General features: G+C 38.4%; 2 protein-coding genes across 2 annotated transcripts in view; one reads left to right on the top strand and one right to left on the bottom strand.

Annotated features, from left to right (window-relative positions):
* LOC130866852 (zinc finger protein 431-like) overlaps positions 1-6,020 on the bottom strand; it is a 44,432-nt gene extending 38,412 nt beyond the window's left edge. Inside the window, exons 1-2 of the mRNA XM_057758466.1 lie at positions 5,988-6,020; positions 1,592-1,657 (exon numbers count right to left, since the gene is read on the bottom strand). Coding sequence (XP_057614449.1) covers positions 1,592-1,657; positions 5,988-6,020 — 99 coding nt within the window. The remainder of the gene's footprint in view (positions 1-1,591; positions 1,658-5,987) is intronic.
* Positions 6,021-11,552: 5,532 nt separating this feature from the next.
* On the top strand, positions 11,553-15,102 carry LOC130866942 (zinc finger protein 431-like). Its single transcript, XM_057758603.1, has 5 exons — positions 11,553-11,586; positions 11,778-11,838; positions 12,635-12,643; positions 12,990-13,041; positions 13,120-15,102. The coding sequence occupies exons 1-5, from the start codon at positions 11,553-11,555 to the stop codon at positions 15,100-15,102; spliced, it is 2,139 nt and encodes a 712-aa protein (XP_057614586.1).
* Positions 15,103-16,042: the final 940 nt, after the last annotated feature.

The raw sequence follows: 16,042 nt of genomic DNA, 5'->3' as shown, positions 1-16,042 counted from the left end.
GATGGCAGTCCAGTGGTGAAAAAGAGGGATTTTCAAGGATTTGGCACCATTAAAGGGGAGACCCTTGCTCTGCATTGAAAGCCAAGTAATGTGCCATACAGTGTAAGACTGTATCTAGATAATCTCTCTCTCTCTCTCTCTTTTTTTTTTTTTTTTTTTTTTGGTTTTTCGAGACAGGGTTTCTCTGTGGCTTTGGAACCTGACCTGGAACTAGCTCTTATAGACCAGGCTGGCGTCGAACTCATAGAGATCTGCCTGTATCTGCCTCCTGAGTGCTGGGATTAAAGGCGTGCACCACCACCACCTGGCTAGCTAATCTCTTAATTTATGGAAAGCATATAAAGCAAAATTCCTTATCTCAGGCCAACATCATACAGAACCTGTAGTCAATTTTGTTCAAGCTTGATAAGGTTACCCCATATGGTCTGTCCAGCAGAATTCAGTTATGGGTTTCCTTGAAAAGGGACATTGAGACTGAGGAAAATTTAGATTAAGAGAAATGAGGACATAAGTTAGACCAGGAGGACTCAAGGCCACTACCAAACAGCTCTGAGTTTATTTCTCAGACAGCATATATACTACTTTTAAGGAAAGTTCAGTCTGTGAATCTCTTAAACGTCTCCCTGCAGTTGTCATCAATTGAGAAACAAAATCGTGAAACAATTCATCATGTCTCTGTCTTATCTTAGACTATTATTCTGTTTTCTTTCCAGTGCCAGGTAATTTATACAAGACCATTTTTTGGCTGGAATATTAAGTTGAGCATATCCTGCCATATCAGAGTTCAACTGATGATCTAAATCTTTATAATTACCTTCTCCTGCCAGCATGTCAAAATTAACAGGCATGTTTTGAGCTTTGTTAATATTAGCTTTAAGTTCACATACTCATGGAATTATGATTCCACAATACAATAATCTCCACCAGAAAAACAAGCTCTAGCCAGTTGTTTCCAATCCACCATAGGCAAAGCTTTAACCACTATTGTCTACAAAATTGCTTGAAAAGAGTTTTTGGCCCAATTTGAGAACCAGTGTTTTTTAATTCTTTAAGTTGTGTAAAAGGAAAAATGTGTGAACTCTCAGAACGTTTCCTTGAGCATCTTGATGTTCTATAACTGGAAATAAATTAAAACCTTGAATGACTTCTTTCTTGGTTCCTCTTCTAATACTTCGATATAATGGGCTAACAGTCAAAGTCTGCTAAGAATTTGCAGGCTTCTGGACCATAGACATCATAGGAAATTTCTTTTCTTTAATAGTATAATTCTCAGGAGAATCTAAATCTGTCTTCTCTCTGAGGGAAGGCGAGGGGGTGCTCATTCTTGAGCTTCTCCGTGAACTCTTTGTGAGATCCTTCATGAGTTTTTTTTTTTTCCAGGAAGAAATTTGGACTGCTTCCAGTTTTTTATTTAAAGAGTCCATCAGATTCCTCAGCCCCTTAGTCTCTGACTGTTTTTCAACTGTCTTAGATCATTTACATGACTATTCTTCAACATTCATAGATAATGTGGGAAATCGGAATCAGGACACTTAGAAGTCCCTTTTTTTGATTTCACCTCATTGTCAGGAACCTCTCTTTTAAATTTTACCTCATCATCAGTATCTGATGTGACATCATCAGTCGACTTTTCAGAAGCATTTGCATTAAACAGTTCCTTCAATGAAACAGAAAACTTAGTTTTACTTTTACTTCAGTTTGGGTGCAATTTCTGTCTTTCAGGACAAAGAACTAAGCTGTCATGAATAAGTGCCAAGAGGCTGAAAATATCCACTGAAATGTTCTCTGGACCATGTACATCATAATATTGCTGTATTTTAACTCCACTACACCCCCTCATATCTGCATTCAAGGTTCCCTGCTCAGGAAACCAAGGACAAATTCTTTCAATAAATTCCAAAAATTTATACAGTTGCTGAACCCTACCTTAGAACCTATGGGTTTTAAAATATACCTGAATAAATGTACAAACTGCTGTTTGCTGTTTTTTGTCCCATAATTACTTTTTACATTTATATGAAAGTTACTTCTTATTCAAGTTAATTCTTTCCTTATTTTACACTTACACAACAGTTACTAAATTATTTTTTCATGCTGCATAACTAACCTCTTTTGTCCTGCATTAACTTTCCTTTGTATGTACAGCAATGGTTTCCTGAGAATACTCACTGCAGATGTCCCTTTAACTGAGTAATGAGTACACTCTTTCATCCTGAGGTGTCCTTGTGTTGTTCCTCCCACCCCCTTGCACATCCCAGCATTTGGTGCCAATCTCTCGAAGCCCACTCATTGGAATTTTCCTGGCCATTCCATGTGAGTGGATTCTGAGGCTGAGAAAAATTTAGATTAAGATAAATGAAGACAGAAACATAGAATAGACTGGGAGGACTGAAGGTCAATACCAAATAGCCCTGAGTTTATTTCTCAGCCAGTATATATACTAGATACAGTCAATAGGCAGAACAAAGAGCAGTTAAGTCAGGTAACCATTTTTTCTGCACTATCATTGGAATACAGGTCAAAGAGTTACATTATCTTATTCAGCTAAGCAGATTCTAATCTCTAAGGATGACTTGGTATTGCTGGCCTACACCAGCCCAAATATTAATTTAAAAAGTGTGCTCTTTGAACTGGGAAAAATGTTCTTTCTGTGGGCTAACACAGCCCTCAAGGTTACTGAAAAATGCAGAGCAGGCAAGCTTGCACTCAATTGACTTTTTTAAGACAAAAAGAACTCTAAATAGAAACTGAGTTATATGTGGACTCCCACATTGGTCTCAGGATTTCATAGAGCTAATGACTAGTGGCTGGCTGCTCTGCTTCTTGGACTTTTTGGCTTTCACCCTAATATCTGATTCCAGGTTTTATGAATAAGGCCAATTAGAGTTTGCATTATAACTACTAATTCTAAAATAAGTCTTCTTCTTACTTCCTATCCATTAATTTATGTTTAAGTTTCTATCAAGTAGGTTAAAATTAAGTTTATGAATTCTGCACATATTTTGGTTTTTTAACTTTTGAACTTTACTACATATAACATTTTCTTTATCTGTTCTTTGGTTGAGGAGCATCTAGGTGGTATCCAGGTTTGGGTTTTTACTAATAATGTTGCTATGCACATAGTTGAACAAATATTCATGTAGAATTATTTGGTTGTGCATCTTTTATGTATATGCCCAAGAATTATTTTCTTTGTCCTGAGGTAGGTTGATTCCCAATTTTCTGAGAAACTGCAATAATTTCCAGGGTGGTTGTACAAGTTTGCATTCCCACTAGCAATGGATGAGTGTTCCCCTTTCTCAACATCCTCTCCAGCCTAAGCAATCATTGATATTTTTGATGTAAGCCATACTGACTGGTGTGAGATGGTATTTCAGAGTCATTTTGATTTGCAGGGTTTGGTGCAGTAAGATTGCTGGAATCTGGTAGTGACACATTACTCTGTCTGTTGTTGATTGTGTTCTTTCCTTTTGTCCAAGAATTTGGGCTTGAGATTGTGGTTTAAGTGCCAATCTCTCAGTTTGTCTTTGTTGGATGGGTGTTTGCTTCCCTGATTTCTGTTTGTTCTCTGGTAATCTAGTCTGTGTGGCATAGGATTGAACTGAGGTTCTTTTTAAGGTCTTTTGGTACTTATTTTTTTAAAATAAGAAAACAATCTATTTTCTTTATACATACCAATCAAAGTTGCTGTTCCCTCTCCTCCACTTATTGCCTCCACATACCCTCCCACCCCACTATTCAAATTTCAGAGAGGGTAAGGCACAGGCACACTGCATGGGGTAATTACACAACCCTCCCTACTGTATCTAGCCTGAGCAAGGTATCATCCAAAGAGACTAGGTTCCCAAAAAGCCAGTACATGCACTACACCAATTTTGGGACTGAAATTCTTGCAGTATGGGTAGCCTTATTAAAGCATGGAGTATGAGCCTAAGGAGGTTAGGACAGTAAACAGAAAAGAAGGGGAACTTGGGGAAATTGTTGAGGGTGTAGGGAAGATTTGGGGAGGTCTGTGGGGAGGTACATGGAATTCTGGCAGGTGGTTTGTTTTGAGCCAGGGGTCTCCACCCAGGTTGGAAGCTACAATACAGACATGATGAGAAAAGTGGGTTTTTGGTTTAGTGTTGAGGGTTTTTGAAAGAATTGAAGAAGTCTATGTGAATTTTTGATGGTTGCCATGGCCTCTGGTCCAGCATGTGTTCTTTTCCTCAGTTTATCTACTTGTTCTTCATGTGGTGTGTCCTGTTCTTGAGCGGAGGCTTTCCACCCAATGTGTAGGTTGTGGTAACTGTATAATTGGTTGGGGATTGTGTCTGGGAATGCAGTGAGTGTGTTAGATTCATAGACTGGTGGACTGCCTACCTGTTCTTCTGGCTGGGATGATGTGCACATGAGCAAGGATTTTCTGCTTGAATTTGGGGATGAAGTACAAATATATTCCCTTTTTTTTTTGGTTTTTCGAGACAGGGTTTCTCTGTGGCTTTGAAGCCTGTCCTGGAACTAGCTCTGTAGACCAGGATGGTCTCAAACTCACAGAGATCTGCCTGCCTCTGCCTCCCAAGTGCTGGGATTAAAGGCGTGCGCCACCATCGCCCGGCTATATTCCTTTTTCTGAGTGGGAGTTTATCCTATGCCATTGCATGTTGGAAATCCATCATTTTTTACTTGAAATCTCAAGATGTGTCAGACAAAGGGTTGGCTGGAATTCAATCCAGAAGAGTTTTGGGATATTTGTGCTATATGGGTTATTACAGATTATGAAGATCAAAGAACTCAGACTAAATGTGTTTTCATCTTTTCTCTTTTATTCATTCTTCTCTCATACAATACATGTTGACTGCAGCTTCCACTTTCTACACTTCTTCCAGTTTCCCCCAATCCTCATTCCCCCAGGTCCATTGCTCCTTTTTCGTCTGTCACATAATAGAAAGTCTCCATGGGATATCAAAGAAACCCTTCATAAAAAGGGTCAAGAAAACTAGGTAAAATCCCTTATCAAAACTGGACAAAGAAAATTAATAGGAAGGAAAAGGTCACAAAAATTGGCAAGAGTAAGAGACACCAAGAGTTCTACAGTTAATAATCACACAAACACCCCAAGCTAACAACCAAAGCAGATACAGAGCTGTTCATGTTCCATGATTGTCACTTCATTTTGTCTGAGACACTATGAGACTTGTTGATTCTGTAGCTTTGGTTTTCCTGTTTTCCTCAACCCCTCCTGATGCTACATTTTTTACCCCTTCCTTGCACAGGATTCCAACAACTCAAGGTAAAGTTTGTGTAGGGATCTCTGCATGTGTAACCATCAGCTGCTGGAAGAATTCTGTCTGGTGACATTTGTGCTGGGAATCAATCTATGATTTTAGATATGACTCATTTCATTTCTTTTTTTCTTGTTCAGTTGTATTTGGTTCTACCCATTCTGGAGGCCATCAAGTTCTGGTTCCTGGCCATCCTGCAGTATCAGACATTGGCTTCCTCTCACAGCTTGGACTAAAAGTTAGACCATCATTGGTTGTTCACTTCACAAACTCTGAGGCCCCTTTTCCCCAGTGTATCTTGCTAGCAGAACAAGTGTAGTTCTAAGTTTAGTGACTGACTTTGTGTCCCAATCCCACCAATGGCAGCCGTATGTATTTATAGAACAAAGCTGGTTCAGCCTCTGCATTCCTCACTACTAGGAATCTTCAATAGTGTCTTTCTTGTAGTTCTGGAAGTTTGCAGTGTACTGTTTCCACATCTCCTGCAAACAGCTCCCTTATTCCTGTCATCTCTCCCTCCTATTCTTCATCTCTGTCCCTTGCTTACTTGATCTTTCCTGTTCCCATCCCCACCTTCCTCCAGTGCACCCACAAAATCTATTCTATTCTGTCTTGCCAGAGAAACCATGCATGTCCCCCAGAGCTGTGCTTGTTACTTAGCCTTTCTGCATCTATGGCTTGTACTGTGATTGACTGTGATTACTATGGTTGTACTTTACATACCTGCTCATATCCACTTGTAACTGAGTAAACCATGTTGGTTTATGTTCTTCTGGGTTGCCTCACTCAGGATAAAAAATAGTCGTGCAACAAGACAGCAACCAAATAATTCAAATATGTTGGGGTACACCTCGAAACAGAATTCTCAGTAGAGAAATCTAAAATAGATGAGACACATTTAAAAATATGTTCAGTATCATTAGCCATCAGGAGATTTCATCATAAACCTGACAGAAAGGATAAGTTTAACAACACAAGTGACAGCTAAGGCTTCAAGGATGTGGAGAAAGGGAACTCATTGCTCTTGCAGTTCTAACTTGTCCAGCCACTGTGGAAATCAATATGCAATCCTCAGAATATTGGGAGTCAATCTACCCAAGACCCAGGTGTCCCACTCTGTGTATATTCCTAAAACATGCTCTTCACTCCTACCACATGGATACTTGCTTGACTCTGTTCATAATAGCCAGAAACTGCTGTGTTTGTGAGAGACTGTGTTGATTGATGACTGATGTAGGAAGCCCCTAAGAAGGTGGACCTGTGCTGGGATATGGAGCATTCTGAGCATGAGGTAGAGACTAGGCAAGAGAGTAAGGCTGTAAACAGCCTTAGCAAGTGTGCTCTGCCTTCAATTGTTAGCTTGCAGTTTCTCCTACACTTCCAAAGTGATTGAGTGTGATTTGACACAGTCAATGAAATAATACCTTTTACTGCCTGAGATGCTTTCAGTTTGAGGATTTAATCATAATAGCATAAAAGCAGGTTAGCACAAACAATTACAACACAAAAGTTGATTTTGTTTGTTAGTATAAGAATGATGACTTTTGCCAGAGTGTGGAAGATATCAAGTTTTTTTTCTTTTTTTTATTTTTCCATTTAATTATTTATACCTCCTTCCCTCTTCCCTATCCCCTCCAACTCCTCCACACCCTCTCCTCCCTCTCCCACCCTGCTTGAGGGAGGGCAGGGAACCCTGCCCTTTGGGAAGTACAAGGCCACCCCTCCTACATCCAGGCCTAGGGACCTGTGCATTCATGTAGATAGGGTCCCAGAAAGCCAGAACATGTGGTAAAAATAAGTCCCAGTGCTTTTTTCAATGGCTTCTCAGTCAGCCCCCATTGTCAGCCACAATCAAAGAGTCTGGTTTGATCACATGCTCATTCGGACCCGGTCCAGCTAGACTTGGTGTGCTCACATTAGAACAGAAAGTGTAGAATATATACGCATTAGAGTACGACTCAGCAGTAAAAAAACAAGGACATCTTGAATTTTGCTTGCAAATGGATGGAAATAGAAAACACTATCCTGAGTGAGATAACCCAGACCCAAAAAGATGAATATGGTATGTAGTCACTCATTTGTGGACTCTAGCCATAAACCATGGTCATTAAGCCTATAGTTCACAAGCCTAGAGAAACCAAATAACAAGGTGATTCCAAAGAAAAACATTCATAGATCCTACTGGAAATTGGAAGCAAACAAGATTGCAGGGCAAAAGTTGTGAGCATGGGGGAGGGGACAGGCATGAGAGTGAGGCTGGGGGAAAGGGGAGAGGGGGAGAGGGAAGGGAGAAGGGAAGGACTGGCAAGAGCTTGGGGGAGGTGGAGGGTGGAGATGGAGGAAGGGCTGATATAGGAGCAGGGAAGAAAATAGCTACATTAAAGCATCCAAATTAAAGTTGGCAAGAGACTTGGATCTAGAGGGGATCCCAGGTGTCCATGGGGATGTCCCCAGCTAGGGCCTTGAACAGCAGGGGAGAGGGTGCCTGAACAGTCCTTGTCCCAGAATCCCACTGATGATTATCTTGAATATCACCATAGAATCTTTATCCAGCAACGGATGGAGATAGAGACAAAGACCCACATCAGAGGAATGGACTGAGCTCCCAAGGTCCAGTTGAAAGGCAGAAGGAGGGAGAAGATGAACAAAGAAGTCAGCATGATGAGGGATTGGTCTACCAACTGAGGCAGATATCAAGATTTTTATGTGACAAAAAATAGAAACTTGAACATAATTAACTGTTCTTGTAAGACCACGAAAATGAAAATGTAATGGCAGATAGTGGGTATTGAGATCATAGGATTTCAGTTGAAAATAAACTTGATTAAAAAAAACCAAGCACGCCAGGCAGTGGTGGCACACGCCTTCAGTCCCAGCACTTGGGAGGCAGAGGCAGGTGGATCTGTGAGTTCGAGAAGAGACTGGTCTATAAGAGCTAGTTCCAGGACAGGCTCCAAAGCTACAGAGAAACCCTGTCTCTGAAAACAAAAAGAAAAAAAAACCAAACCTGAAGTCTTTTGTCTAATTTTTTTTTTTTTTTTGGTTTTCCAAGACAGGGATTCCCAGTGTAACAGTCCTACCTGTCCTGGAACTACTGGAACTAGCCCTTGTAGACCAGGCTGGCCTCAAACTCAGAGGGATTCACCTGCCTCTGCCTCCCCAGTGCTGGGGTTAAAGGTGTGTGTCGCCACCATCCAGACTTTTGTGTATATTTTAGTTCCAAATTTTTTCTTATTCTGACTATGCTCTAGAAATTTAGTAATGCCAAATTAAAATGTAATGGACTAATGTCTTTAATGGAATATTGAAGCTGTTCAATGGTTATCACTGATGACTCCTTTAGGTGTGCAGTATAAGTACCCAAGTAGGGCAGAAATAAATGAAAATAAATAGGTAGCTTCAAAGGACATTTATGTGTTAATACAGGCAGGAATTTTCAAAGAGTTTATTATCATTACAGAAAAGCCATTACTGTGCAGTGGAAGCTTATCAAGGTTCCCTAAGACTCCATATACATAAACCTTCAATTTAGGGATGGTTGAGCAAATTGATTCATAGTCACAGGAAACCTGCACTTGTGGTACAAGCTCGTTAGTGTTCTCTGCATTAAAAAAATAAAAACCCCTACTTCTCAGCATCACCAGTAATGTGCTGGTCTTGGGAACATGAAATAATCAAAATTTAAGATCATGGCTTTTTAGCTTATGGTTAGAGTTTACCATTGTTGCAGGCATCTGTGTTTGGCAAAGTCAGAAGTCCAGCAAGGAGACAGTGAGAGTTCATTGCATGAAACTGTGAGGACTGAAGCTGGGTGTCATGTTTTCTTTTCCTCTCTTGTTCCTTTAGGGCCTGCCACCCAGTTGTCAATTAAATTTCACACACGGAGGCTTACTTTTTTCTGATAAATGCTTGACTTTGGCTTGTTATGAGACAGGTTGTTTTTAACTTAATTGTTCTCTCTACAGTTTCCTCCTGGCCTTTATCTTTATTCTGTATTCCTCTCTTTATTTCTTACTCCATGGCTTGCTGTGTAGCTGGATTAAAGGCTCCTGTTGTTTTCTCCTTCTGTTGCCTCTTATTTCTTTTTTCCTCCCAGATTTCCCCTCCCATTGATTCTCTTTTCCTTGCAGCCCTGCCTGTCCTTTCTTGTCATGTGACATGTTACTCAAATGTTTTAGACCAACGAGTTATTTTAGATAGGCAAAGTATCACAGCTTCACAGAGCTAAACCAATGTAGTAATTCTTTGCATCATTAAAACAAATGTTCCACAGCATAAATAAATTTAACACATTTAAAAATGTGATTTCACAGCACAGTGGGTTCCATTTTGAACCCAAAGGTGTTAAGATACCAAAGTTACGACACAACTTCCATGGAGACCGAGCTGCTTACAGTGATGGGAAGTTACCAAACAGAGAAATACATGAGAACTTGCAAGGGTAGGGCCATTTAAGTCATTTGAAACTGAAGCCCATACATCTGACAAGAGAGCTATTGGATTTGATGATTGTCTTGCTCTGCTTCACTCTTGCCTTGGTTCAGTCTTCCCTTACTGTGTCTTTATTTTTCTCTTTTGGAATGTTAATGGTATTTTGTGCCACTGATGTTAGAAAGAGTTAACATGTTTTCAGGTTTTACAAGATGTTGCTGTGAACAGATTATCTTGAGTGCCAGAGGAAACATTACACATTTGGACAGTGTAGAGACCATTGCAGATGAGGATCATTAAATGTCTATCCTTGAAATGACAAAATGCAATTTTTCCATTGTTGACTATGAACCAATAGTGGCTGGGGTCAGAATGAACTTGATTGGATGAACAACCTCCCAGAAAAGATCACGTATTTGAACAAGTTTCTCTCTTTGGTGGCTTTCTTTCAACTTCCTGTGAATCTTTAGTAGGAGAAGCCTGTCTAGATGATATTCCTCATTATACATAATGAGTCTCAATATCATGAACTAATTTCCTAACATTTATATCTACTGTTTTGTGCTTGACATTAATCAGCCAACTTCCTACTTATACTGAAATTTTTTTGCCAACATTATAGGTTTGATCTCTACATTCTATATCTTTCCTATATTCTATAGGTAAAAATGAGATATTTTTATTGGGTGATAGCCCTGTAATATAGATTTTTTTATATGTCAAGTATATGCTGCTGTGCTGAGCTTCACGTATATCTTGAATTTTAAAATTTGAAAGAGGGTATCACTCTGATTCCCAGGATTCCATGTATTTATGACATGAATACTGCCTGAGCATTCTGAGTCAGTTAATTGCAGGTGCATGAACTTCTTCTGGTTTGTTATGTTTGATTTGATTTTTTAAATCAATATGTCTATTTTATATGTCTGCATGGATATTCATTACCTGGGTACCTGGTCATCAAGGTGATCTAAAGATCTCAGAATTCCTCATCATAGAACAATGGAAAGTTGTGATCCCCATGTAAGTACTGGAAAATGTGCCCAGCTCCATTCAAGACCAGCAAGAACTCTGAATTACTCTACCTTCTCTCCAGCCCTTTGTTGATTATTCATGACCAACATGTATATTTTTAGTGTTTTCATCTGTGCATTTTAACTGCTTTACACATGAAGTTCCTTTCTACAAAATGTTATTAGACTTATAGTTTAAATTATGACACTTCAGATATCTGAAAAATGAATACAGAAGTAGAGTGAATGGAAAATTATTTAGAAGAACTTCAATAAAAGCCTTTCAGTTCTTTCTATCCCATTTGTTGGTTTCACTGATTTTTACACTGGAGACAGTGTCTTAATGTTTATGTCCACCTGTCCTGGACCTGATTGATTGCATTGACTTGACTGGCATTAACTCAGAGACAAATATACCCACCTCTGTTTTCTGAGTGTTATAGTTAAAGGCACAATATACCAATACCCTCAGTGTGTCCATATTATTTTTTGTGTGCTCTGTAACTCTTCATACAATTTTCTCATGCATACTATATAGTGTTGATCTTTTTGGTTGTCTCTTGCTCTCAATAGACCTTCCTCTTATGTCAGAGTTGACTCTGCTTTTCAATTTCCCTTTAAAGTGACTGTCTACGTCATGGCATAAGAGTAAGGAACACCAGAATCATCTGTCTATACCTTGAAAGAAGTATGCATTTCCATCTTTGTCACTGTGGTGCTTTCCATTTTATGCATGTGTGGTGTATTTTAGAAGGCGGTGACCTATGATGATGTGCACATCAATTTCACCCGGGAAGAGTGGGATTTGCTGAATCCTTCCCAGAAGAATCTCTATAAAGATGTAATGCTGGAAACCTACAAGAACCTCATTTCTATAGGTAAAATGAATTTCTTTCTTGTTTCAAAATATGGAAACAACTTTTCCATGGTTAAGGATGTTGTTCTGCAATTTGATTTAGAAAGAATGAGGTGAATACAGCAGTCATAGTTCTTAGGTGCACTTAAGATAATAAGCTAAATCTTGCACATTGTTAAATGATATAACATATATTCTGGTCCTGTATTTTAGGATACATTTGGGAAGACCATAACACTGAAGAACTTTGGCAATGTTCTAAAAGACATGCAAGGTAATTTTCATGTGTAAGTTGATAACAATGTGCCTCTGATGAGACTGCACTTTGTCCTAGAACTTTTAAATAAAAGCAGCAATGCAAAGAAGCACAGCTTTAAGTGCATAGATGGTTATGAAATAATCACAAATCCATATACCTCAATTTCTTTTTTTTTTTTTTTTTTTTTTTTTTTTTTTTGGTTTTTCGAGACAGGGTTTCTCTGTGGTTTTGGAGCCTGTCCTGGAACTAGCTCTTGTAGACCAGGCTGGTCTCGAACTCACAGAGATCCGCCTGTCTCTGCCTCCCAAGTGCTGGGATTAAAGGCGTGCACCAACAACGCCCGGCTCATATACCTCAATTTCATGTATATGAATTATTCTTCCTTTCCTATATGTATCAGACACTACACTTGATATAAGCTTATGAGCATAGAGACATGGAAAGATTTAACATACCTATCTTAAGAACAAAAAGAAGATAGGCAGTATTTCCCATGTAGAGTATACTTGTTGAATTTGATTCAAGTATACAATACTGATAGTTTTCTACAATCATTATTAATATAAAAACATTACAAAAATGCCCCGTGAATTCTAAGTCTGTGCAAATACTTCTGAATGTCCTAGTTCACTTAGCAAATGAAATATGATTCACAGTATAGTAAAATTTATGAATGCAGTAAAGTTGGTAAAGCTCTCAGTGTATTCAGTTGTCTTCAAAGGTGTGAATAATATGATATAAAAATATTTTTGTAAATGTGAAATGCTAAACCATGAAAGAAAGGAATTTATCATCGTACTTATTTTCCTAGATGCAAACTGTCCCCAAATTAAAAAGCAAACATGATTTCAAATGGAGTTATGAAACCTTAATGACTAATTCCTATTTAGAATTGAAACAAGTTACAAAATAAATTCATACAGATATAAGGTTCAACAGTGTATTGAATGTCGTAAAGCTTTAAAATGTGCCAATTATCCTTGCAGGATTGAAAGAAACCAAAATGGTGAGAAGAAACTTTCAGTGTATACTCAATGTGTTAAAGCCTTTTCTGATGACAGCCACTTTCTAAAGAATGAAAAAACAAATACTGGAGAAAAATGGTCTAAAATTAAGCAGTGTGGGAAAGCCTTTGCTTATCACAGTTATATTCAAGTGCTTAAAAGAAAACACACGGGAAATAAACCCTATGAATATAGTCAAGGTGATAAAGACTTTGTTCTTTATGAAACTCATCAAAGTCATAAAAGAACACATACTGGAGAGAAGCCTTATGAATGCGATCAGTGTGGTAAGGCCTATTCACGTGAAACTGAACTTCAAAAGCATAAAAGAATACATACTGGAGACAAACCCTATGAATGTAATCTGTGTGGTAAGGCCTTTGCATGTTACAGTGATCTTCAAAGCCATAAAAGAACACATACTGGAGAGAAACATTATGAATGTAACCAATGTGGTAAGGCCTTTGCACAAAACAGTCATCTTCAAAGGCATAAAAGAACACATACTGGAGAGAAACCCTATGAATGTAATCAGTGTAATAAGGCCTTTGCATGTCACAGTGATCTTCAAAGGCAGAAAAGAACACATACTGGAGAGAAACCCTATAAATGTAATCAGTGTGGTAAGGACTTTGCACAACACAGTAATCTTCAAGTGCATAAAAGAATACATACTGGAGAGAAACCCTATGGATGTAATCAGTGTTGTAAGGCCTTTGCACGTCATAGTCATTTTCAAGTGCATAAAAGAATACATACTGGAGAGAAACCCTATGAATGTAATCAGTGCGGTAAGGCCTTTGCTGAAAACAGTACTCTTCAAAAGCATAAAAGAACACATACTGGAGAAAAACCTTATGAATGTAATCAGTGTGGTAAGGCCTTTGCACATCACAGTTATCTTCAATTGCATATAAGAACACATACTGGAGAAAAATCATATGAATGTAATCAGTGTGGTAAGGCCTTTGCAGCTCAGAGTAGTCTTCAAAAGCATAAAAGTACACATACTGGAAACAAACTTTATAAATGTAATCAGTGTTTTAAGGCCTTTGCATGTCACAGCAATCTTCAAAGGCATAAAAGAATACATACTGGAGAGAAACCATATGAATGTAATCAGTGTTGTAAGGCCTTTGCATGTCACAGCGATCTTCAAAGGCATAAAAGAATACATACTGGAGAGAAACCCTATGAATGTAATCAGTGTGGTAAGGCCTTTACACGTCACAGTCATCTTCAAGTACATAAAAGAACACATACTGGAGAGAAACCCTATGAATGTAATCAATGTGGTAAGGCCTTTGCTGAAACCAGTACTCTTCAAAAGCATAAAAGAACACATACCGGAGAGAAACCATATGAATGTAATCAGTGTGGTAAGGCCTTTGCAACTCAGAGTAGTCTTCAAAAGCATAAAAATACACATACTGGAAACAAATCTTATGAATGTAATCAGTGTTGTAAGGCCTTTGCATGTCACAGCGATCTTCAAAGGCATAAAAGAATACATACTGGAGAGAAACCTTATGAATGTAATCAGTGTTGTAAGGCCTTTGCATGTCACAGCGATCTTCAAAGGCATAAAAGAATACATACTGGAGAGAAACCCTATGAATGTAATCAGTGTGGTAAGGCCTTTGCACGTCACAGTCATCTTCAAGTGCATAAAGGAACACATACTAGAGAGATTCCTTATGAATGTAATCAGTGTGGTAAGGCCTTTGCAACTCAGAGTAGTCTTCAAAAGCATAAAAATACACATACTGGAAACAAACCTTATAAATGTAATCAGTGTTGTAAGGCCTTTGCATGTCACAGCGATCTTCAAAGGCATAAAAGAATACATACTGGAGAGAAACCTTATGAATGTAATCAGTGTTGTAAGGCCTTCGCATGTCACAGCGATCTTCAAAGGCATAAAAGAATACATACTGGAGAGAAACCCTATGAATGTAATCAGTGTGGTAAGGCCTTTACACGTCACAGTCATCTTCATGTGCATAAAAGAACACATACTGGAGAGAAACCCTATGAATGTAATCAATGTGGTAAGGCCTTTGCTGAAACCAGTACTCTTCAAAAGCATAAAAGAACACATACTGGAGAAAAACCTTATGAATGTAATCAGTGTGGTAAGGCCTTTGCACATCACAGTTATCTTCAATTGCATAAAAGAACTCATACTGGAGAGAAACTCTATGAATGTAATCAGTGTGGTAAGGCCTTTGCACGTCACAGTCATCTTCAAGTGCATAAAGGAACACATACTTGAGAGAAACCTTATGAATGTAATCAGTGTGGTAAGGCCTTTGCTGAAAACAGTACTCTTCAAAAGCATAAAAGAACACATACTGGAGAGAAACCCTATGAATGTAATGAGTGTTGTAAGGCCTTTGCATGTCACAGTCATCTTCAACTGCATAAAACAACACATACTGGAGAGAAACCCTATGAATGTAATCAGTGTTGTAAGGCCTTTGCCTGTCACAGTCATCTTCAACTGCATAAAACAACACATACTGGAGAGAAAGAAACCCTATGAATGTTTTTAGTGTTAAAAGGCCTTTGCACGTCACATACTGGTTAGAAACACTATGAATACAATCAGTGTGGTAAGGCCATTGCAAGTTGCAGTCTTTTTAAATTGCAGAAAAAATACATTCTCGTGAGAAACCCTATAATCGTAATCACTTTGGCAAGGCCTTTGCAAAACACAGTCATCTTCAAACGTACAAAGGATCACAGAGTAGAGAGAACCTCTATGAATGTAATCAGTGTGGTTAGCTCTTTGAAGACCACTGTACTCTTCAAGGTAATAAGAGATCACACAGTGTAGGGAAATTTTATGAATGTATATCAGTGTAAGGAAGATTTTTCACATCTTATTCATCTTCAAATGCATAAAAGAACACAGACTGGAGAGATAACTGTCAATGGAATCTGTGGTAAATCCTTTGTCACAATCTGCAAATACATAAAATAAACCATCTTTCAGAAAATCTCTATCAATTTAATATGTGTATTTTTCAAACCATGAGAAAAATCATACTATAGTGAAACTCTATAAGTGAATTTAGTGTTTTAATGTTTTGTACTTCATACAGGAGTAAGACTTTTGTGTGTAATCAATCTGATAAAGCTTATGCATATTACCCTAATCATTTGGACGTGTGGAAGAAACTGAGGGCTTATTAGAACTTATTTTTTAAAGA

The sequence above is a fragment of the Chionomys nivalis genome, chromosome 26, assembly GCF_950005125.1.
Source record: "Chionomys nivalis chromosome 26, mChiNiv1.1, whole genome shotgun sequence".
Taxonomy (NCBI): Eukaryota; Metazoa; Chordata; class Mammalia; order Rodentia; family Cricetidae; genus Chionomys; species Chionomys nivalis.
The sequence above is the reverse complement of the archived record's forward strand: the minus strand, read 5'-3'. Positions and strand labels throughout refer to the sequence as shown.

What these genes read in the sequence shown, in the direction of transcription:
- LOC130866942 (XM_057758603.1), top strand. Translation starts at nt 11,553, where the DNA reads ATGCTGGAAACCTACAAGAACCTCATTTCTATAG. An exon ending in CAAGAACCTCATTTCTATAG is followed by an intron (nt 11,587 to 11,777) that starts GTAAAATGAATT and finishes CCTGTATTTTAG; the next exon opens with GATACATTTGGGAAGACCAT. An exon ending in GTCAAGGTGATAAAGACTTT is followed by an intron (nt 13,042 to 13,119) that starts GTTCTTTATGAA and finishes CAGTGTGGTAAG; the next exon opens with GCCTATTCACGTGAAACTGA.